This window comes from Salvia splendens, chromosome 15 (assembly GCF_004379255.2).
Source record: "Salvia splendens isolate huo1 chromosome 15, SspV2, whole genome shotgun sequence".
In the NCBI taxonomy this organism is placed as follows: domain Eukaryota; kingdom Viridiplantae; phylum Streptophyta; class Magnoliopsida; order Lamiales; family Lamiaceae; genus Salvia; species Salvia splendens.
In genome coordinates, this window is record NC_056046.1 from 33,063,846 (window position 1) to 33,085,255 (window position 21,410).

General features: G+C 39.9%; 2 protein-coding genes and 1 pseudogene across 3 annotated transcripts; 2 read left to right on the forward strand and 1 right to left on the reverse strand.

Moving 5' to 3' along the window:
• Window positions 1-1,942: 1,942 nt before the first annotated feature.
• LOC121766426 lies at window positions 1,943-7,287 on the forward strand (annotated as a pseudogene).
• A 929-nt stretch (window positions 7,288-8,216) lies between these two features.
• On the forward strand, window positions 8,217-15,432 carry LOC121767058. Its single transcript, XM_042163261.1, has 4 exons — window positions 8,217-8,244; window positions 8,523-8,662; window positions 8,737-8,856; window positions 15,246-15,432. The coding sequence occupies exons 1-4, from the start codon at window positions 8,217-8,219 to the stop codon at window positions 15,402-15,404; spliced, it is 447 nt and encodes a 148-aa protein (XP_042019195.1). The 3' UTR covers window positions 15,405-15,432.
• Window positions 15,433-16,442: 1,010 nt separating this feature from the next.
• LOC121766455 (probable serine/threonine-protein kinase PBL11) lies at window positions 16,443-19,494 on the reverse strand. 2 transcript variants are annotated; one of them, XM_042162737.1, is made up of 6 exons: window positions 19,090-19,494; window positions 18,024-18,301; window positions 17,813-17,959; window positions 17,190-17,326; window positions 16,998-17,112; window positions 16,443-16,773 (listed from the first exon to the last, which is right to left on the reverse strand). In XM_042162737.1, exons 2-6 carry the CDS (start codon window positions 18,178-18,180, stop codon window positions 16,631-16,633), a joined length of 699 nt encoding a protein of 232 aa, XP_042018671.1. In that variant the 5' UTR covers window positions 18,181-18,301; window positions 19,090-19,494; the 3' UTR covers window positions 16,443-16,630. The 2 variants fall into 2 exon arrangements, with proteins under 2 accessions (XP_042018671.1, XP_042018672.1); XM_042162738.1 differs by having other exon boundaries at window positions 17,813-17,948; window positions 18,028-18,301; window positions 19,090-19,492.
• Between the last annotated feature and the right edge of the window lie 1,916 nt (window positions 19,495-21,410).

Sequence of the window (21,410 nt, forward strand, 5' to 3'; positions counted from 1 at the left end):
TTCTTATTCTTCTTTGGCTGCTTGCTTTGGTATTTTTTCAATGTCCCTGCCTTCACAAGAACATCGATACCTGCAGCCAAGTTTCTGCACTCCTCAGTATCGTGACCGTGGTCTTGATGGTAGGAGCAGTAGTTATCCTGGGGTCGGCGCGCGGCTGATTTCGTCATCCGCTTTGGCTTTTCGAACAGGTCAGAGTGCAGTTCGAAAATTTCCGCTCTCGGCTTGTTCAGCGGTACGAACTGAGCGGGCGGCTTCTCGGGATTGAGACGGGGTCCCAATCTGTCTTGCACCGGAGCCCTTTGAATTCTTTCAAATGGAGTCCGGCGAGGATGCCCCTGATCGCTATGATCGGGCTTCCTTCTGTCTCCTCGGGTCGATGAGCTGTCTAACGACCGTTTGCGACGGTCTGCCTCATCGGCCCGGGAGTATTGGTCCGCAATGTCCCACATTTCCTGAGCTGTCTGCGGACCGCACTCAACGAGCTTCCTGTAGAGAGCTCCGGGCAGGATTCCATTTTGGAATGCCGAGATGACAAGCAGATCGTTGAGATCGTCTACTTGCAGGCATTCCTTGTGGAATCTTGTCATAAAGTCGCTGATTTTTTCGTCGCGACCTTGACGAATGGAAAGCAGCTGAGCCGAAGTGATTCGGGCTTCCGCTTTCTGAAAGAACCTCCTGTGGAAGGCATCCATTAGATCTCGGTAAGATCTGATGCTGCCCTGGGGAGGCTATCGAACCACCTTCTCGCGTTCCCGATGAGCAGCTCGGGAAACAGCTTGCACATGTGGACCTCGTTGAGACCCTGGTTCGCCATGTTATATTGATAGCGCCCCAAGAAATCGTGAGGGTCCACGAGCCCGTCGTAAGTCATCGACGGAGTTCGGTAGTTCTGTGGTAGGGGAGTTCGGGTGATGTCGTCCGAGAACGGAGTCTTCAGTGCTCCGTACACGGCGAATCCGATATCTCGTCGGTATGGAGGAGATTGAGTTCTCCTGTGATTCCGGTACCGAGGAGGAACTGGAACATGTTGGGGACGGGGATTCTTTCTCCTGGGAGATGCGACACTACTGCGGTAGTGACTTTCTTGTGCGGAGGGAGAAGGAGAATCCGCCGTTTTCGTCTTCGGCTGCTTTTGGCTTTTTTGCAGGAAGGTTAAGAATTCCTCCTGCTTCGCCGCCAAAAACTGCTTGACAGCCTCATTCAAATCGGGCTGCTGGGAAGACTCAGTGGGACGATTTTTGGAGCGGCTTGTTCCTTCGCCATGAGAACTGGTGGTGGATTTATCCCTAGGCTGTTTTCCAGACCTATGGGATGGATTGGCTTCCTCCTGGTTCTCACGGGCAGGAATACGGGTACTCTGCGATCTGGTATGCATTTTTTGGGTGGAAAAAATGGATCAAAAATTCGCTTTATCACAAATTTTGTTCTCTGTTTCCCACAGACGGCGCCAGTGATGACTCCGCGAATTTTTGATGTTAGTAAATGCTGGTAGAGAATAAAGACTACGACGCAATGAATTTACGTGGTTCGATTTACTGAAGTAAATCTACGTCCACGGGAAGAAGGGAGGGCAAGATTGTATTGCTTGATCTGGGATTACAGCTTACAACACAGACTTGCTATATGATATTTTATCTCTAGAGAGCTTAACCTTTTTCTATCTGATCTAAGTTCTATTTATACATTGAACTAGGATCGTGGTTTGCAGCCCCACTAACAAGATCGTGGGTGAGCAATAACTGCTCAATAACTGCTTCGTACCACTAAATAGATCGTGGGTATAGTGGAGGTCGTGGAGGCCTTTCATGAGTCCACTAACTCCTAGTTCGGTCGAATGCTGAGACCGAACTGCTGGACTTTACCGATCAGCTCTTGCCGATCTGAGAGGAGAGCTTGACTGGTCGGCTTTTACCGAGCTGTAGGCTGAGTCCGAACTCTTTGGTCGTGCCGAACTCTTTGGTGCCGAACAGATACTCTTTCTTGGGCTCTGGGCTGATGGGCCGTCACTGTTATTGGGCTTGCCATTAGGGTTTAGTTCGTACCCCATCAGAAGGAAAGGGGTTTGGCTTTGTGCCCCACCTTGTTTCCAACATCGAGCTTCCCTCGGATAGGCTGGAATTGAACGATAGGCTGAAGGTGTTGTTTCTCGAGAAATTGAAGGGGTTGAAGGAGGGTGTGTTGGTGGAGAAGTGGATGAAGAAATTGGATTATGTGGAAGATGAAATTAGAAGGATTTCTAGCGTCTTGAGAGATAAGGGAAGGTTGCGGGTTTTCAATGAGCTGTGTGAGAAAAGGGAGGTTTTGGTGGGTGAGACTACCTTTATATCCAACAGGATTGAGGAATTCAGAAATGGCATTAGGTTTATTGAGGAGGATTTATATGCTGATGATGAGGGAATGCAGGAGGCTCGATGACGGACTGCCTATTTATGCCCATCGCCGCGAGATCATGAAGCAGATATACTGCTAACAGGTTGCTCTAGCCTCATTCTCTTGTAGTATTAATTGTCACATTTCAAACATGGAAAATTATAATTATATGAAAGAAAGGGTGACAATTTCCAACTCAATCAACTTTTATGCAAGGATGGAAGTTAACATCATATAAAAATCATTGTATAAAGAAACAAAATTGATGTCTATTACATTTTAAGGTCATTTTGGAGGTTCTTATTTTAATAGGAATGATTGCTTATTGATGTTGATTATTTCATGTAGACTTGCAATTGTTGGTAAAGCATTCGGAATGTATTTTAATTGTTTCGATGGGAACTTTCACAGGTGACAGTACTTATAGGAGAGACCGGTTCAGGAAAGAGCACGCAGTTGGTTCAGTTTCTTGCTGATTCTGGAATATGTGGAGACGGTGCCATTATTTGCACGGAGCCAAGAAAACTTGCTGCAATCACATTGGCGGAGAGGGTGAAAGAGGAAAGCTTTGGGTGCTATGATGATACTCCAGTTGTGTGTCACCCGTCATATTCACCGCTTCAGGAGTTTGAGTCCAACATGGTGTTTGCTGCCTGTTGCAGCACTACATAAGCGACAATCAACTATCCATGGTATCTTGCATTATTGTTGACGAGGCTCATGAAAGGAGCTTGAACACAGATCTCCTTCTGGCTTTGCTCAAGACTCTACTCTGTCAGAGGCCCCGTCTCAGGCTTATCATCATGTCTGCTACCGTGGATGCAGACCGATTCTCTGATTACTTTTTTGGCTGTAGGACCTTGCATGTGTCTGGGAGAAACTTCCCTGTTGTTGTTAAATATGAACCCTGCCATTCTCAAGTGTCTAAATTAATGCCGTCGTATGTACATGATGTTCTAACTACAGTAGTGAAGATCAACAAGACTGAGAGGGAAGGCACTATTCTCGCATTCTTGACGTCGCAGAGTGAAGTAGAATGGGCTTGTGAGAATTTCCAAGCTTCGTACGTTGTAGCATTGCCCTTACATGGAAAACTTTCATATGAAGAACATCATAAAGTGTTTCTAACCTATCCAGGTAAAAGAAAAGTGATATTTTCCACCAATGTTTCTGAGACATCATTGACAATACCCGACGTCAAGTATGTGGTTGACCCTGGAATGGCAAAAGAGAGCATGTATGAACCTGCTACAGGGATGAACATTCTCAAGGTTAGCAGAATCAGTTAGAGCTCTGCTAAACAACGAGCTGGTTGTGCTGGGAGAACAGAGCCTGGGACATGCTATAGACTCTACTCTGAAGATGATTTTAAATCAATGCTACCACACCAGGAACCAGAAATTCGCAAGGTGCATCTTGGCGTAGCAATTTTGAAAATCGTGGCATTGGGTGTGAAGGATCTGCAGGAGTTTGACTTTGTTGATGCACCTAGTGCCAGTTCCATAGATATTGCAGTCAGAAATCTTGTTCAGCTAGGAGCAATTGTGCTGAAAAACGATGCGTATGAGTTAACAAGTGAAGGGAAAGACATAGTGAAGTTGAGTATTGAGCCTCGGCTTGGTAAAATAATTTTATAATCCTTCCGCCAGCGGTTGGGTAAAGAGGGTCTTGTTCTTGCTGCAGTAATGGCAAATTCTAGTAGCATATTTTGCAGAGTCGGAACGGTGGATGCTAAGTTGAAATCTGATTGCCTGAAAGTGAGGTTTTGCCATCCTAGCGGCGATCTTTTCACATTTCTTGGCGTTTACAGAGAGTGGGAAGCTGTTCCGCGTGAAAAGAGAAACACTTGGTGTTGGGAAAATAGCATTAATGCAAAGACATTGAGGAGATGCCAGGACACTGTTATGGAAATGGAAGCTTGCCTTAAAAATGAATTGAATATCATTGTGCCACACTATTGGCTTTGGAATGGTGAGCATGAAAAAAGTTTGAAAAAAGTAACACTCTCTTCCTTGCCTGGAAATGTGGATATGTACTCTGGCCACGATCAACTCGGTTATGAAGTGGCACTAACAAAGAAACATGTGCAGTAGCATCTTGCGTGTTCTTTGTTCAACTTCGACCAAAGGCCGGCCTGGGTGGTTTTCTCGGAAATATTATCTGTGTCAAATGAGTATTTGGCATGTGTTACAGCATGTGATTTTGATTGTTTTCCGACCCTGTCTCCTTCTCTACCATTTTGATTTCTTGGCAATGAACAGGCAACGGTTGCAGAAGAGGGTTCTATCAGGGTTTGGAAGTGCTCAGTTAAAAAGGTTTTGTGGGAAATCTAATAGGAATGTGCGCTTTCTTGAATCAAAAGTAAGAGAGTCGTGTGCTGATGAAAGGATTGGTGTTGTGGTTGATGTTGACCAGAATGAGGTGCTTGTGTATGCTTCTTCACAGCATATTGAGAGAGTGATGGGTTTAGTTGTAGAAGCATTGGAGTATGAAAAGAAGCTATTGCGGAATGAGTGTATTGAGGAATTTATGTATGGCCCTAAGGTCTTGAACTCCGTTGCTCTCTTTGGTGCTGGTGCTGAGATAAGGCATCTGGAACTTGAGAACAGATGCCTGTCTGTTGACATATATCATTCTAATGTTAGCGCACTTGATCGGAAAGAGCTTCTACTCTTTATTGAGAGTTTCACTTCGGGTTTGGTTTGCTCTGTTAGCAGGTTCTATGTCTCTAGTCAGGAAAATGAAGAGAAGGACAAGTGGGGAAGGGTGACATTTTTTATTCCTGATGCTGCAGAGAAGGCTTCTGCGTTGAATGATGTCGAATTTAGTGGTGGTTTGTTAAGGGTCGTTCCTTGTATAAAAAATCAAGACAGTGATCTCAGAATGATGTCGTCCAATCGTATCAAAGCCAAAATCTCGTGGCCTCGTCGGCGCAGCAAAGGGATTGCATTTGTGAAATGCAATCCAGATGATGTCGAAGCAATGGTGAATGATCTCGCCAATCTAGTTATTGGTGATACGCGTGTTTGGTGTACACCAAGTGCTAAGTTTCGAGACAGCATTAGAATTACTGGGCTTGACAGAGAGCTTTCTCAAGAAGATATACGTCCCGTCATAAGAGCTTCGACAAGTAGGCAAATCACGGACTTCTTTCTGCTGCTAGAGAATGCAAATGACGATCTTCTACCACCACCACCGGCTTGTGAGGATGCCATTTTGCGAGAAATTTCTCCCTTCATGCCTAGAAGGATCCAGGGTGCCCTGGTTAACGTTAAGGTATTTCCACCAGAAGCAAAGGACAATATCATGAGAGCCCAAATTGATTTTGATGGAAATTTATATTTGGAGACAGCCAGGGCCCTGGAGCATATCGACCGAAAAGTACTACCTTGGTGTGGCTCGTGGCAAAAAATTGTATGTCGTCCACTGTTTAATGGCTCTGTGTATTGCCCTCCCTCTGTATATCATGTTATCGAGAACGAGTTTCATCATTCCCTCAGAAGGCTTCATCGTGATCCGCGTTATCAAGGTACTAAATGCCCTGATTTTGATTTGTGGAAATGCATTTCATTAAAATGCCTTAAATGTATTGTTATGTTGCTGATGTTCAATTTTGTGCAGGTGTAGAATGGTGTATGGAGAAAACCAATAATGGTGGCTACCGAGTAAAGATATCGGCTAGTGCCACTAGACTTGTTTTCGAGTTGGAAAAGTCTCTGTCGGAGCTCGTTGGAGGGACAATTGTACATCATCCGGATATAACCCCGGCTGTTCTTGAGATTCTTTTTTCGCGGGATGGGGTAATGCTTATGAAATCCGTTGAGGGAGGGACTAGAACGCATATATTCTTCGATAAGCAGAAAATGACTTTGAGAGTCTATGGTCCCCCCGAAAAGATGGAGTATGCACAGCAGAGTTTAGTCAAAGGTCTCCTAACCCTATATGACAGTAGGCAACTCGAGATTCGACTTCGCGATGGAGTCTTCCCTTCTGATATGATGAAGAGAGTTGTTGAGCGTTTTGGGCCGGATCTTAACGGACTTAAAGATAAAGTGCCAGAGGTGGAGTTGTCTTTAAATGCAAGACGTCACACTATATCTGTTAAAGGTAGCAGAGCATTGATGCAAGAAGTCGAAAGCATACTGCGCGATCTTGCACAGCCAAGCGCGTTGCAAAGCCTGGAGAATGATCATGATAGTGCTTGTTTCCTCTGTCTATGTGAAGTGGAGCCGTGTGATTCTCACATGCTTGAGGACTGCCATCACAAAGCCTGCAAGTCATGTTTGTTGAGGCAGTTTGAATCTGTTATCCAAAGTCGCGGACGTTTCCCATTGCTCTGTTCTAAATGGGATTGCGAGGCTAAAATCGCGGTTGCTGATTTGAGGTCTTTGCTGTGGAAAGAGAAACTCGATGAACTTTTCGAGGCTTCGTTGGGTGCATACGTGGAAGCGAGTGGAGGTGCTTTGCAGTTTTGCCCGTCGACCGACTGTCCTTCAGTGTACAGAGCAGCGGGTCCCAGTGGCCCCGCTGCAGCCTTCAGATGCGGGGTGTGCTTCATGGAGACGTGTACCAAGTGCCACGTTGAGTACCACCCGCTCCTGTCCTGCTAGAGGTATCGCGAGCTGAAAGTTGATCCCGATGCATCGCTCAGGGAGTGGTGCATGGGGAAAGATAACGTGAAGACGTGCCCGGGGTGTGGGTTCACGGTTGAGAAGGTGGACGGGTGCAACCACGTTTCGTGTAGGTGCGGGAGACATGTTTGCTGGGTATGCTTGGATTCGTTCGACAGGGCCGAAGACTGCACCAGCCATATCAGCTTTGGACACCCAAACATGTTGTAAGATATGCTTCATGTAATATGAAAAATAGTGTTGGTTGCCATTTTTATTCCCTTTAATTGATAGTAATTATTATGCATTCATCACATCCTCAATTTACACACAAAATTATCAAATCTCTATCTCTGCACTATGCAATGCAACAAACTAGTAAAATCAGAACATGTGCAATGTTGTGTAAGAAGTAAGTAAACATCAGGGAGCAGTTTGCATCATTCTCTGATCCTTTTCTATTATTCAACATCTCTACATGAACACCAATCCTCCAACCACACTTAACAATATTATCTAATGATTATTCTGGAAACAATATTTTTCTCCTTAAAATCCAGACTGAGTCTTCAAAGGACAAAAGTAGAAAAACAAGTGATTTGTTAAAGATAGAAGGGTATCCAGAAGAACACCTACCGGAAGTCAATTATGAAGACTGAATTACTAGTATGTAGATCATAGATACAATATATAATAACTATATTAAAAAGATTAAATGTTAAATATATTAGTTTTTAAATTATTAGTATAAATACATGTAATGGTTTTAGTTTGTTGCATAGTTAATTGAGATAGGAACTCTAATATCTTAGAAAAAAAAAACTTCATAGCTTTAAAAATAATGAAACAAATGAGTTGGAAATGAAAACATGTCTTTATTTTTTTTTATCAAGTTTCTATGTAATACTTCAAAAATAAAGAATTAAAAGAAAATAAAATTTTCTAAAGTAAAAAAATTAAAATCAAAATTATGAAATTCATAAAATTGAAACCGTAAACTCACACTACAAAAAAAAGGCGCCGTTTGCTACCATTTTTCGAAATACTTTCTAGCACATTTGTGAGCATAAATGGAAAAACGACCATTTTTCGAAATATTGAAAATTTACCCACTAGTCAAATTTCCTTCCGTTTGCGAGCACTCGTATGTGCTAGCAAAAAATTTTCATGTAAAAAGGAAACATAATCATTTCCACCGGCTGTTTGCGTTCTTACAAAGTAAACTTACTGACGAAGATGTTAAACATATTGGCTGGAATTTCAGGTAATTGTATAAACCATTAGCATAAAGAATGGTCAAGGTTTTACTTATGTTCTGATTGTATCCTAGAATTTCTTGATGTAACTGTAATCTTATATATATATTTGATATGTTGTTCTAACTTTTTTTTTTTTTTAATTATTTTACAGAACCATGCTAACACTGAGCAATATAATCAAGACCACGTCAAATTTGCTTTTGGTAGAAGATGCAGAAACAAATACGGTGATCATATAAACAAATTGAAACATAAGAAAAAAAACCACCTTATTTCATTGAAGCTTTATGGGAGGCTTACTCTAATGCATGGGAGGATCCGGTTGCCAAGAAATTCTTAGAAAACCGCAAACAGGGGTATGAAAAGGCCCCGCCCACACATGCTAATGGATCTGTTTCATTTGAAGTCACTGTAGAAAGAATGGTAAATATTGCATTTTATAATTTAACTTGTTTACAGTTTGTAATTATTGTTAACTTTTTGAATATTGTTTGCAGACCAAAGAGAACAACGGGAAGTGTCCTGAATTTATAGAAGTCTATAAAAGAACTCACACGCTAAAAGGCAAAGATTCAGAAGAAGGGGTGTTGTGTTCGCATCGCGCCATAGAAACAATGGTAATTTCATATTCATATTAATATGCATACTAATTTATTTGTCTACAATTATTTTGAGTGACAACTGCTGGAATATTTATTGAAAGGCTTTTGTATTTCATTCTGATTGTATAGTTCTAGGATTTACACTCCTTAATATAGGAGATAGATCATACATGATTAAGGTAAAGATTTACCCTAATTGCTAATTGCCTATTACACGGAAAGTATTAATCACAATATCAATCATATATCTTCTTGATTTGTTCCCTTGTAATTTGATCTCTTTCCATGTAATTTGATCTCTTTCCAACACTCCCCCTCAAGTTAAGCAAGGGGATCGTCCATGCTTAACTTGCCCAATGCTTCACGAAAGCTTCTTGAGTCCACTGCCTTGGTTAGAATGTCTGCCAGTTGATCTTCGGATCTGACGAATGGTAGTTCCACTATCTTTGCCTCTATGTTGTCTTTGATGAAGTGTCGGTCCACCTCAACATGTTTTGTCCGATCATGTTGTACTGGGTTCTCGGATATACTGATGGCTGCCTTATTATCACAGAACAGCTTGCAGGGTTCTAAGGGCATCAACTCCAATTCGGTCATTAACCGTCTCAGCCACAGAATCTCTGTCAGCCCACTCCTGATTCCCCGAAACTCGGCCTCCGCACTTGACAACGCTACAACCTTTTGTTTCTTGCTTCGCCAAGTAACCAGATTTCCTCCAACAAATGTAAAGTATCCTGCGGTTGACTTTCGATCATTTGGGTTTCCTGCCCAATCTGCATCTGTGTACCCACATATGTCCATATGTCCGTGTTTTTCGAACATTACTCCATGTCCTGGTGTTCCCTTCAAGTATCGGACGATTCGTATTGCCGCCTCCCAATGAGCCGCTTGAGGTTTATGCATGAATTGACTCACTACTCCAACTGCATATGCTATGTCGGGTCTAGTGTGGGATAGGTAGATCAGCTTTCCGACTAAGCGTTGGTACCTCGTACGATGAGTGGGTTCTGCCCCTTCTACTATCTGTAAACCATGGTTTTGGACCATAGGGGTGTCTGCAGGTTTGCAGTCCAACATCCCAGTCTCTGCCAATAAGTCGAGAACGTACTTCCTCTGATTTATGAAGATTCCTCGTCGCGACCTTAGTACTTCTATCCCCAGAAAATACTTTAGTAATCCGAGGTCCTTCATCTCGAATTCCGAGAAAAGATTATGTCTTAACTGTTTGATTTCTTCTTCATCATCACCTGTGAGGATCATGTCATCCACATAGATAATAAGACATGTGATCTTCCCGTCCCTCTTCTTCAGAAACAGAGTGTGATCTGAGTTACTCTGTTTGTACCCGTACTTCTTCATTACCTCGGTAAACCTCCCAAACCAGGCACGAGGAGACTGCTTCAACCCATATAACGTTTTCTTGAGCTTGCATACGTTCCCACCTTCAAATTCCTTAGCGAAACCTGGTGGAGCCTCCATATAGATCGGCTTTGGGAGTTCACCATGTAGGAAAGCATTAGTGACATCGAACTGATGTAGAGGCCAGTCTTTATTTGCCGCAATGGAGAAGAGGACCCTGATTGTGTTCATCTTGGCGACAGGAGAGAATGTCTCGGCGTAATCGACTCCATAAGTTTGGGTATACCCTTTTGCTACTAATCTGGCCTTGTATCGTTCAATCGTCCCATCTGGTCTTCTCTTAATAGTGAAAACCCATCTGCACCCCACAGCTCGCACACCTTCTGGTCTGGCACACACCTCCCATGTTTTGCTCTTGACTAGTGCCTTCATTTATACCATCATCGCCTTTCTCCAATGGGGTATTTGCATGGCTTCTTCAGCTGTTTGAGGGATCTCTTCTTCTTCATACAAGGCGGTTGTGAATGCTTTAGCCATCTCTGCAAGATTGGCTTTAGCTAGATTTGCCATCGAGTATCTGCTTTTGCTCCCGATCTTTTCTGGACTGTATCTTTTTGGTGGAACCCCTCGAGTGCTTCGTGGGGGGAGAATATATCGGCCAGTATCCCCATCAATAGCCGTGATCTCATCTGTCTCAGCAAGGTTAGAGGCAACGACTGTATTTTCAGAAGTAGTTTCGGAGTCTACCTCGGATATCACTGGAGGAGGATTGGTCTGAGACATGGCTGGTTGAGGGGGATCCACATTGGATGTGACTTGCTCGGCGGAGGCACTAGCTTCCTCTGTTAGTTCCACTTCGGAGTTACTTGATTGGGGCACCAACCAACTTGGAGGTCCACTCATATCCCTTAGGGCATTCTTACTCTCCCCCTGACCGCTAAGTTGGGTTTGGTAGAAGTATTCACACTCAAGGAAGTTGCAATTCATGGTAGTGATTATTTTCCTAGAGGATGGATCATAACATCTATAACCCTTTTGATTAATCCCGTATCCCAAAAAAACACACTTAACGGCGCATGCAGAGAATTTAGTACGTTCATGTTTTGGAATGTGCACATAGACAGAACATCCAAAAATCTTTAGTGGAAGGGTAAGTGGTTCCGGTACCTTTGTGATTTTTGAAAGAACTTGAAGAGGTGTGGCCATCTCAAGAATTTTTGTAGGAAGTCGATTAACTAGGTACACCGAGGTAGCTACTGCTTCAGGCCAAAGAAATTTAGGAACATTTGAGTCAAAAAACAACGCTCGAGTTATTTCAAGAAGGATCCTATTTTTTCTCTCGGCTACCCCATTTTGTTCGGGAGTATACGGGCAGGTGGTTTGGTGAATTAACCCATTCTTCTTAAAAAAATCTTCCATGTCTTTATTAAGAAATTCTCTCCCATTATCTGACCTAAGAATGGAGATAGTTTTCTGAAACTGTGTCTGAATCATTTTGAAAAAGATTGTAAATTTTTCGAAAACTTCAGATTTATGCCTCAAAAAATACACCCATGTCATTCTAGTGCAATCAACAACAAACAGAAGAAAAAATTTAAAACCATGATCACCAGTAATAGGCGCAGGGCCCCACACATCAGCATGAACAATAGAAAAAATATCTTTAACACGCGTATTACTGGATTTAAAAGATTGTCTATGATTCTTAGCCAAAGCACATGACTCACAAGAAATGTCTTTAAGGTGGGAAAATTTTGGAAAAAGTAATTTGAAATAACCAGCGGAAGGATGACCCATTCGACGGTGCCACAACCAAGCTTCTTTATCTGCAGATCCGTGAGCAAGCATTGCGGCGCCCCCTTGGTGAGCTATCTCATCCACATAATAGAGTCCCTGACGCTCAGTGCCACGCCCAATTATCCTCCTCGTCCTGATATCCTGTAAAACACAGAAATTCGGGTGCATCAATAACGTACAATTCAGTTCCTTCGTCACATGACTGATGGACATAAGTTTGTGAGAAAGCTTGGGCACATAAAGACAATTCTTAAGTCTAAGGCTTGGGAATATTTCAATAGTTCCACTCCCATTCACAGATGTCAACTCCCCATCAGCGGTTTGAATTTGACTTTTCGTTGCATCATTAAAGGTAGTAAAATCTGTCTTATCATAAGTCATGGTATCCGTAGCCCCACAATCAAATATCCACTCACTCCTAGCATTACCCTGTATTTTTGTTGCCATGCAAGCAATGTGGGTGTTTTCAAGGGGTGCAAAATAATTTGGGTCGATAAATGAATTTTTTGAGGTCGAGGGGTCATTTCTCGAATTTTTAGTGTCTGGGGGACTAAACTGCATACACTCTTTATCATGGGGTTTATTATGCAATATAAAACAGTTGGGGGGTGCTAAATGGGATTTACGATTTGTGGGGGACTTAATTGCAAGATGTGAAATAGGGTTAGGGCTTTTATGCCCTAACCCGTTACCTCTCTCCAGTCCGCCGTCTCCAAACGTTCCTCCTCCTCGTCTGAAATCGGCTATTGCCGCCGCCGCCTCGCCGATTACGCCACCCCTGGTCTCCGGTCGGCCGTGGGTGTTGGTGGCCTCTTGGTTGCCCGCTCCAGTCACCGGGAATAGCCCTCCCCCATTCTCAGGAACTCCAATCGCCAATTTCGCCTTTGCTCTCTGGTTCTCGTCCCACCACTCCGGGAAACCGACGAGAAGGAAGCAGGTTTCTTTAGTATGTTTGTGCTTCCCACAATGTGAGCACCACAGTTTTGATTTGTCTGGTTTGAAGGAGCGGCGATTCGAGGGGTTTGGTGTGCCGGTTCGATGCGGTGGAGGCAGGGGTCCTCGTTGCTGGCTTCGGGCCGCGAATCCGAGTCCTATACCGCCCGATGATGAGCTGTCGTTGGTTGCGCCGGCTAGTTCAGGGGAAATTGCCGGCATGATTTTAAGCCGGGCGGTCTCTCTCTTTATCCAGCCGTACACGACCTCGGCTGAGGGCCACGGTCGCTCCTTGAGCACTTCCCGCTTCATCTGATCGTATCTTGGATTGAGTCCGGTTAAAAACTTGAAAAGGCGTCGGGTTTCGATGTATTTCCGGAACTGGCTGACCCCCTTGTCGCAACATGTGACGGGCTGGTCTTGGCATCGATCTACATCTATCCATGTCCCGTGTAAGTGTCGCCAATACGTCTCCAAGCTTTGTTCTCCTTGCTTGACATTTTCTGCCTTTTCCTCCAGGTCGAAGAGTAGAAAGGGATCGGATGTACTCTCGAATGTTGTGGCTAGGCTTTTCCACAAAGCCTCTGCCGTTTGATGATGTGCGAAGTCAATGACAATATCAGTTTCGATGTTGTCTAGAATCCATGAGAAGACGATTAGGTCCGTCTCCTCCCACTCCGTGTAGTCCGCCGCCCCTGGCTTAGGCGGTGGTGGATTGCCGTTGATGTGTCGGAGTACTCTCCTACTCCCAATTTGGATCTTCATTAGTCGCGCCCATATCGAATAGTTGGTTCCGTTCAGCTTCACAGCAACGGTGACGTTCTTGCTAACTCTAAGTTTGGTATCATCTGAGAGATTGGGTTTGGGGGTTTCGTCGTTGGCCATGGCTCGATCTGCCCTTGGTCGAGGAAGGTATATTCTAGGCTATGATGAATTTATTTCTGAGCCTTTGCTCTGATGCCATATTGAAAGGCTTTTGTATTTCATTCTGATTGTATAGTTCTAGGATTTACACTCCTTAATATAGGAGATAGATCATACATGATTAAGGTAAAGATTTACCCTAATTGCTAATTGCCTATTACACGGAAAGTATTAATCACAATATCAATCATATATCTTCTTGATTTGTTCCCTTGTAATTTGATCTCTTTCCATGTAATTTGATCTCTTTCCAACAATATTTACTAATATCTAATATCAAAGAAGATATGAAGCATTTCTTGATCTTGCATTTGGAATTTTAAATGAAGAAAATGGAAACTGCCTTGCATCTATGCTATGCTTCTATGGTTGATTCTATGCAATTTTTGAAAAACCAAGGCAGTTAGGAAGGGGGTTTACCATCTGTTGATATCGTATTTGCTCAATCAACTTTGGTATTGGTTGTGATTCTTGACATATGCGAATCTGCACATACTTGATTTGTTGATGATTTTGCATTTGGTTGTACCATAACATCTACTCGTGAGATTGTAAGAGGCTGTCCCAAAATTTATACTCCTTCCGTCCCACAAAAGATGTCACACTTTCCTTTTTAGTTTGTCCCACAAAAGATGTCACATTTCCATTTTTGAAAAAAGTTCTCTCTCACATTAATATAAAAATTATATTTTCTCTCTCCATTTAACACACAAAACAAAAACCTCATAAAATCTCGTGTCATCCCACAAGTGTGACATCTTTTGTGGGACGGAGGGAGTAATATATTAACTGATTTGAGAACAAGAATATGCCTTTGGAAGTATTCAGCTAGAATATTTAGACTTGTAGCATTGTCGGTAAGGTTATGATGCTATAGTCTAATGCTACTGCTTGGAATATGTTGAAGTTAAAGTAAAGTCAGATCTTAAATGTGTTTGTTTATATAGATCTATGGATATTTTCAATGTGGATTGGAAAAGCATATTTATTTCTGGACCTTGTAATTGTTTGTTCAGTTTTAGTTGATGGATTTAGTTGATCAGATTGTGAGTTCCGGATTACTTGAAAATTTTCACTTTTTTTCCATACATGGTAACTACTTTTGCTTCATTGTGTGGTATTTTACTATTTTTTTTTTGCATTCACCAAATGTTCTCGGCCTTAACTGTAAACCTATTTATTTTTTACACTTACAACTGTATACTTGATGGATAGTAGTTTGCTAATAAATAGGCTGTTTGCTAATTTAGAATACATAGTGTATACTTGATGGATTTAGAGAACATCATTTGTTACACTTTTACTTGATGGATAGAATTAGATTTATTTTCTAAATTGATTTGTTTGTTAATTTAGAATACTTACTACTATGTCTTTTCTGTTTAAAGGAGAAAGTTAGTGCAAGGGCAGATGAATTACGGGCCAACGGGATAGTAGATCCAGATTATGATGCCATTTACTTTGAGCTGTTTGGAAAGCTAAACAAGAGAAAGCAAATTTCTGGAGCCGGACAAACAACTAGCATCTATTTCCCTAATGCTAGCAGTTAGTCCGCTTGTGGCTCATTTGGAGTTAGTACGGAAGAGGTCCAGCGACAGGTACAAGCAATGCGAGAGCAAGTCACTATCGAGGTGCGCGAGGACTTGGAGAAGAAACATGAGCCAATGGTCGCTAAGATAGAAAGGCAAAATACGGAGTTGCGCTCGGATTTAGAGAGAGAATGAGAGGTTGTTAGAACAAATGATGAACTTTAGTGAACAATTTAACCAAATGAGAAGTCAAAAATAGGTTTAGTCTTATAAACTAAAAGTGTAAAACAATATTATTACTTTTATGTAACTTCTGAGTTTTTGTTATTTTTTATTTCATTTCGTTTTTTCATTTAATAAATTATCCAGGTAAAAATTTGTAGAAAAAATAATATTTGAATTTATAATAAAATACTGATTTGCATACTGTAAAATTTTAATGTGGTGCATGTTAGAGTGAATTTATCTAAGAACTCGAATAATTGGAAATAAAAAAGAAAAAAGAAAAAATAAATATTAATTTTACAACTTTAAAATACTAAACAAATGATTTTAAAACTTTATTCCTTCTCCTTCTTAACTCTCTCTTTTTTTTCATACTTTATTTCTCTCTCCATTTAAACTTTAAACAACAGCGGACATTTGCAACTTGCACATTACCAACTTGCACATTACATAGCTGAAATTGAAATGGATAATGAGAGATAAAATTTGAGAATGAATAATATAAATTAAAGATACATTTATTGATCGCATCGCTATCGAAATATGTGGAGATAATACATATTAACCATATGAGTAAATCATTAATCCAGACATTGTAGCTAACTTTTGCCCATATTAAAAGAATGAAAGCCAGCACGATTTGGAACATGACTAGAAAAATCACCACAATTTAACACCAAAATTGAATCTCATTTACTAATATTCAACAATGAAATAATTGATTCAACAATAAAGTCATACCAGCATTTTCTCATCTCACTTCATCAGTCAACATTTTCATCTGCTAAGACCATTCCATGTTCAGAGGAATGACTTCGATAAAACATAGTAAGATGCATAGTAATGGTCATATGTTTATAGATACACTCTCATACATTAATTGAGAGTTTGTAACAATTTCCTTTACAAGCATCAAAACATAACCAAGCATACATTGGTATTACAGTGATTCAAGCACACCTACAACCTCGGACATTTTTGGTCGTAGTCTTGGTTCTATACACAGATATTGCGGACAGGGTTTAGGGTTTAAAATAAGGTTTTGCAAAATCAATTAGATTATACTCTCCCGCAGGCTGTTTAGGGTCAATAATTCGATGCCCTGACATTATTTGGAGCAAAACGGCTCCAAAACCATACACATCAGATCCCGTAGTCAAGTGACCTGTACATAAAAAAACAGCAGCATTCAAAAAAGACAGCCAGACCAGTAGCTAGACATATAAACTAACTAGGTTTAGAGATGTGACTGAACCACAGATTGAGCTGAGTTCGTATATAAGGTGTAGAGTAGAAACCAAACGAGCTGAGTTTGAGCTCAGGCCTAGTTTGTTTGGTTTACAGCTCTAAATTCTAATCATTCTTTTCAATTAGTACTTAGAACAGAACCTGTTGTCATGTACTCCGGAGGATCATATTCGTATGTACCAATAACTGGACTTGATACATGAGTCGAAGGACCATCTATTGCAAGACCAAAGCCCGACAACTTGCTGTTAAAGTCCTACAATAGAGCCAAAATTGAGTTTTGATTACGTACGAGAACAGTTTAGAAAGATTCAAAAACTTCGCCAAACTTACGCCATCTAAAAGAATGTTACTACACTTAATATTTCGATGTATGACCGGTATTTCCAAGTCATGCAAGAAGGAAATAGCTCTTGCAGCACCTATAGCCACTTTGACTCTTGTTGCCCAATCAAGGAAATTATGCCCTCCTATCGAAACACAAAAATTGACATTTATGACCATGAAAATCCACATTGTAAAGAGTAACTCAAAAATTGTAATGGATATGTGCATATTTTGTTGATGCCATTTAGAATGCTTTTATCGAAAACAAGAGTCAAAGGGTTGTCTACTATAAAGTATTGAGAATATTCAAGATTGGATACTTTTATCATAAATCATGGAAATTAATAAGCAAGAGGCTTGTCATATTCCAAAGTTTCAATCCATCATAGTAAACAGCAGAGTAGACTTGGTATATTTTCCTTTTTGAGTTCTTCTATTAAACTTGGCTTATTTCTGTCTGGCTAATGAGGGCCACACACCTTTACACCATAATCTTACTCTAATGAGACAGAGGAGACGAAGGGAGTACTAATGTTTAATAATGCTATTTTTCGAGAGGAGACATCTAACAATTTTTACGAAGAAAATGGTGAGATGTTATGGAAGTAAGACAAGTATGCCAAATTTACTTGTGAACAAATGGTTGTCCAAGCTTCCTTTGAGTATGAACTCGTATACCAGAATCCTGTTGTCTGCACTGCAGATATATCCGACAAGTTTGATCAAATTTGGGTGATGGAGTTGACTCAAATAATGTATTTCATCCTGCAACAATTCTGAATGGTTGGTAAACATTGCACTGTAAAACTAAGCACTAAAGAGAAGTTAGAGGGGAAACACCTACTGCCAACTGCCTATTTCCTTGATAACCTCCGCGTTTCAACTTCTTGATAGCAACAGTAATTCCAGTTCCAGGCTTCACTGCGGTAAGATTGTGTTCATGGATCCATCCTTTATAAACACAACCATTTGCCTCTGCCCCTTTCCCCCACAACATGCCTGGGTGAATGTTTTTGATAGCTTTTTTTATCTCCCCATACTCTATGGCCTTCACATCACGGAAAACGAAAGTTTCCTGACTAGATAGATCTGCATGATCGAGTCTCTCGCCCGAATATCTATAATCTCATCAAGATCACAAGAGAATATTAAAAGATGCAAGTCAGAAAGTAGTTGTATGTAATCATATATCGACACAGAGAAACTTTGGGGACTGTAGGAATGGACTAAAAATTGCTCATTACATGAAATTACCAATTTATATATCTAAATAATTGACAATCTTCCCTGAGAATGGTGCTTTGATTACTACTTCACACAGTTTTATCACTTTCCAATACTAAAACCAACATTGTCTCTTTACAGAAATCAAAACATAAAATAATTGCAAGAACTTAGATATAGTACAAAATTATATTGAACCATATAGTGTTCAATATAGGGTGCGTTATAATGCTAAATTTTCTTAAATTGCAAAGTTGCTAACTCATCAACATTGTGTATTAAAATTGTCAACACGATCACATTAAAATGTAGTAACACATTTGTGTTGACATTTTGATGAACTATGTTGACATTTAAATATTAATGTCAACACAATGTATTAAAATATCAAATTAAGTTTATGTTGACATTTTTAATACAATACGTTAATGAGTTAGCAAGTTAACAATTTAAGAAAAGTTAGCAATGGATCACATCCCGTTCAATATAATAGCAAAAAATTGGAATCCTATTTGTTCTAAAACTTCATCAACTCTTCACAATAATGTAGCGAAAGAGAATGAACAAAATCAAGCCTTTAAGCCAAAATATAATCAATAAAAAAACCCCTAATTCCTCATCATCATATTTCTCATAACAAAATAGGGCACAAAAATTGATAACAAATGGAGTAATTGAATACCGAGAGGAACATCGGAATCAAAGCTGAAATTAGTTGAATTTGAGGTGCTGAAGCTGTCGCAGAGTGCAAGCCGCCGGAACTCTTCTCTCTTTAGAACAGCTGCAACCAACTTCTCCCAGTTATCATAGTTCCGATACATTGAATCTCAAAAAATTCAATATCTTTTTTGGATAATTGAGCGTAAAAGCTTGCATAATTGAGAACAGAATGTTGAGATAATCATCCACCACCGCAAGTGGAAACCGCCATCTTTGACTATCAATTTGTAAAATTCTACTGTGATAAATGGTGCACATGCCTTTGAAGTTTTGTCTTCCACAAATGCGGCCATTGGAGATGAAAATCTGCAGCTCAACTCCCATATATGTACCATCTGTTACTATGTCTTTTTTTTAATGCAGAGTTTAAGAAGTGGATGACGGAAAAATAAAAGTAAATAAAATAGGTAAGAGGATTAACAAAAAAAATATAAATAATGCATTTGAATTTATTTTAAAATAAAAAAATTATTAAATTAACATGTACTCTTTATTCCTTGACGGTACGAATTTTAAGAATTGTTAAGAAAAATAATGAAAAAAATTAATAGAATATGAGTCTTACTTGTATATGGACTAAAATAAAAAATGAAACTCATATTCACGGACGAAGAGACTTACATATGTACCCAACTTTGGCGCAGAACTAAACAAAATGAAATCTCAGTTCGATTCAATAAATAAAACTGATTCTATGATCGATGTAATTAAACATGTGTGCATTTTAATGTGCCGAATAAAATAATTAAAAGCTTCAGATGATTGGGCCCAACACCATGCTAAGTCGAGGCCCAGTAGAAATAAACCTGCTCAAACCCACGACCCGGAAACAAAAACTGTAAGTTCCTAAAAAGGTTTCCAGAGATTTTCGTTGATTACAATATACTTCCTCCGTTTTTTAAAAATAACAACTATTTTCATATTGGGTCGTTCTTTAAAAATAAAAATTTTAAAATCTTTTTATTTTAAGAGATGAACCTCACAATCCACTAACTCTGTTTTTCACTATTTTTTCTCTTCTCTCTCTTACTTTAATCATTATTCTTTTCCTCTCTCTTAATTAATTTACTAATTTTTCTCACTTACTTTGCCAATTGTGTATTAAAATCGGTGTCGTTTCAAATATTTTTATTTTTTGAATACAGAGGGAGTATGTTTTGAAAGATTATATTTTGTATCAAGAACATCTTCAATCTGGTTACTCAAACCAAAAGGAAAAATAAGGAAAAATGAATGGAAAAAATTGAACTCATTTAGGCATTTATTAAACAATTTCTACAGCCAATTCAAATCACAAACAAAATAAATATAATCTCCCTATTTCTTCGAAATTTTAGCCAAAACTTGTTGAATCCAGAAACTTCTAACAATTTTCACTCAAAGAATAAAAACCGAAGCCAATTCAACAACATAGAGAATGGCCTTACACATTTTATTGAACACTTTTTTCTCCCAAATTTTATACTCCCGTCTCCGTCCACAAAAAATATGGCATATTTACCATTTTTTGCTGTCCACAAAAAATAGAGCACATTCATTTATGGAAAGTTTCCACTAACACTACTTCTTTCTTATTTTTTTTAATTCTCTCTTACTTTACTAATTATACATTAAAACTCGTGTCATTCACCAATCACTCTATTTTCTGTGGATGGAGGGAGTACTATTTATAATACTTCCTCTGTCCCATCCTAAATGAGACGTATTCCTTTTTGGTAAGTCCCAACATAAGTGAGACGTTTCCTCTTTTGGCAACAATTAACTCACTCCCCTCTCCTACTTTTTCCTATCATCTCTCCTACTTTATTCACTCTCTTACTTTATTCTTTCTTTCTCTTTCTTACTTTATCATCTCTTTTACTTTTTTCTCTCTTTTTCTTTCTTACTTTACCCTCTCTTACTTTACTACTAATAATTTAATTCACTAAACACTACCAACTAAATTCTTGTGTTAAAAGTGAAAGGTCTCACTTACACCAGGACGGAAGGAGTAATCGGTTGATAATTAGGTGCATATTCATGCTAATTGCAAACACATACGAAAAAGTTGTCGGCAAGAATTGAGATACTGTATGAAAATGGGAGCCAACATGAAAGGCTGTAAAGTGTAAACTGTACTGCAGCAAACCATTCATCCTTATCCCTTTCTTTTCCTACTCTCTCCTTTAGTGCAACAAACCACTCATCCAGTCATCCTTATCCCTTTCTTTTTCTACTCTCTCCTTCAGTCCTCTCTATTCCAATTATCCATTTCTCATCCCGAATCAGTTACAATCTCAACCA

Bases quoted from the DNA above. Each gene is read 5' to 3' on its own strand.
- LOC121766455 (XM_042162737.1), bottom strand. From the start codon at position 18,180: ATGTTGTGGGGGAAAGGGGCAGAGGCAAATGGTTGTGTTTATAAAGGA. The intron at 17,960-18,023 runs GTGTTTCCCCTC...CCAACCATTCAG, and splicing joins AAATAGGCAGTTGGCAGTAG to AATTGTTGCAGGATGAAATA. The intron at 16,774-16,997 runs GTTCTGTTCTAA...TTTTATGTACAG, and splicing joins TCCGGAGTACATGACAACAG to GTCACTTGACTACGGGATCT.
- LOC121767058 (XM_042163261.1), top strand. From the start codon at position 8,217: ATGTTAAACATATTGGCTGGAATTTCAG. The intron at 8,245-8,522 runs GTAATTGTATAA...ATTTCATTGAAG, and splicing joins CATATTGGCTGGAATTTCAG to CTTTATGGGAGGCTTACTCT. The intron at 8,857-15,245 runs GTAATTTCATAT...TGTTTAAAGGAG, and splicing joins ATCGCGCCATAGAAACAATG to AAAGTTAGTGCAAGGGCAGA.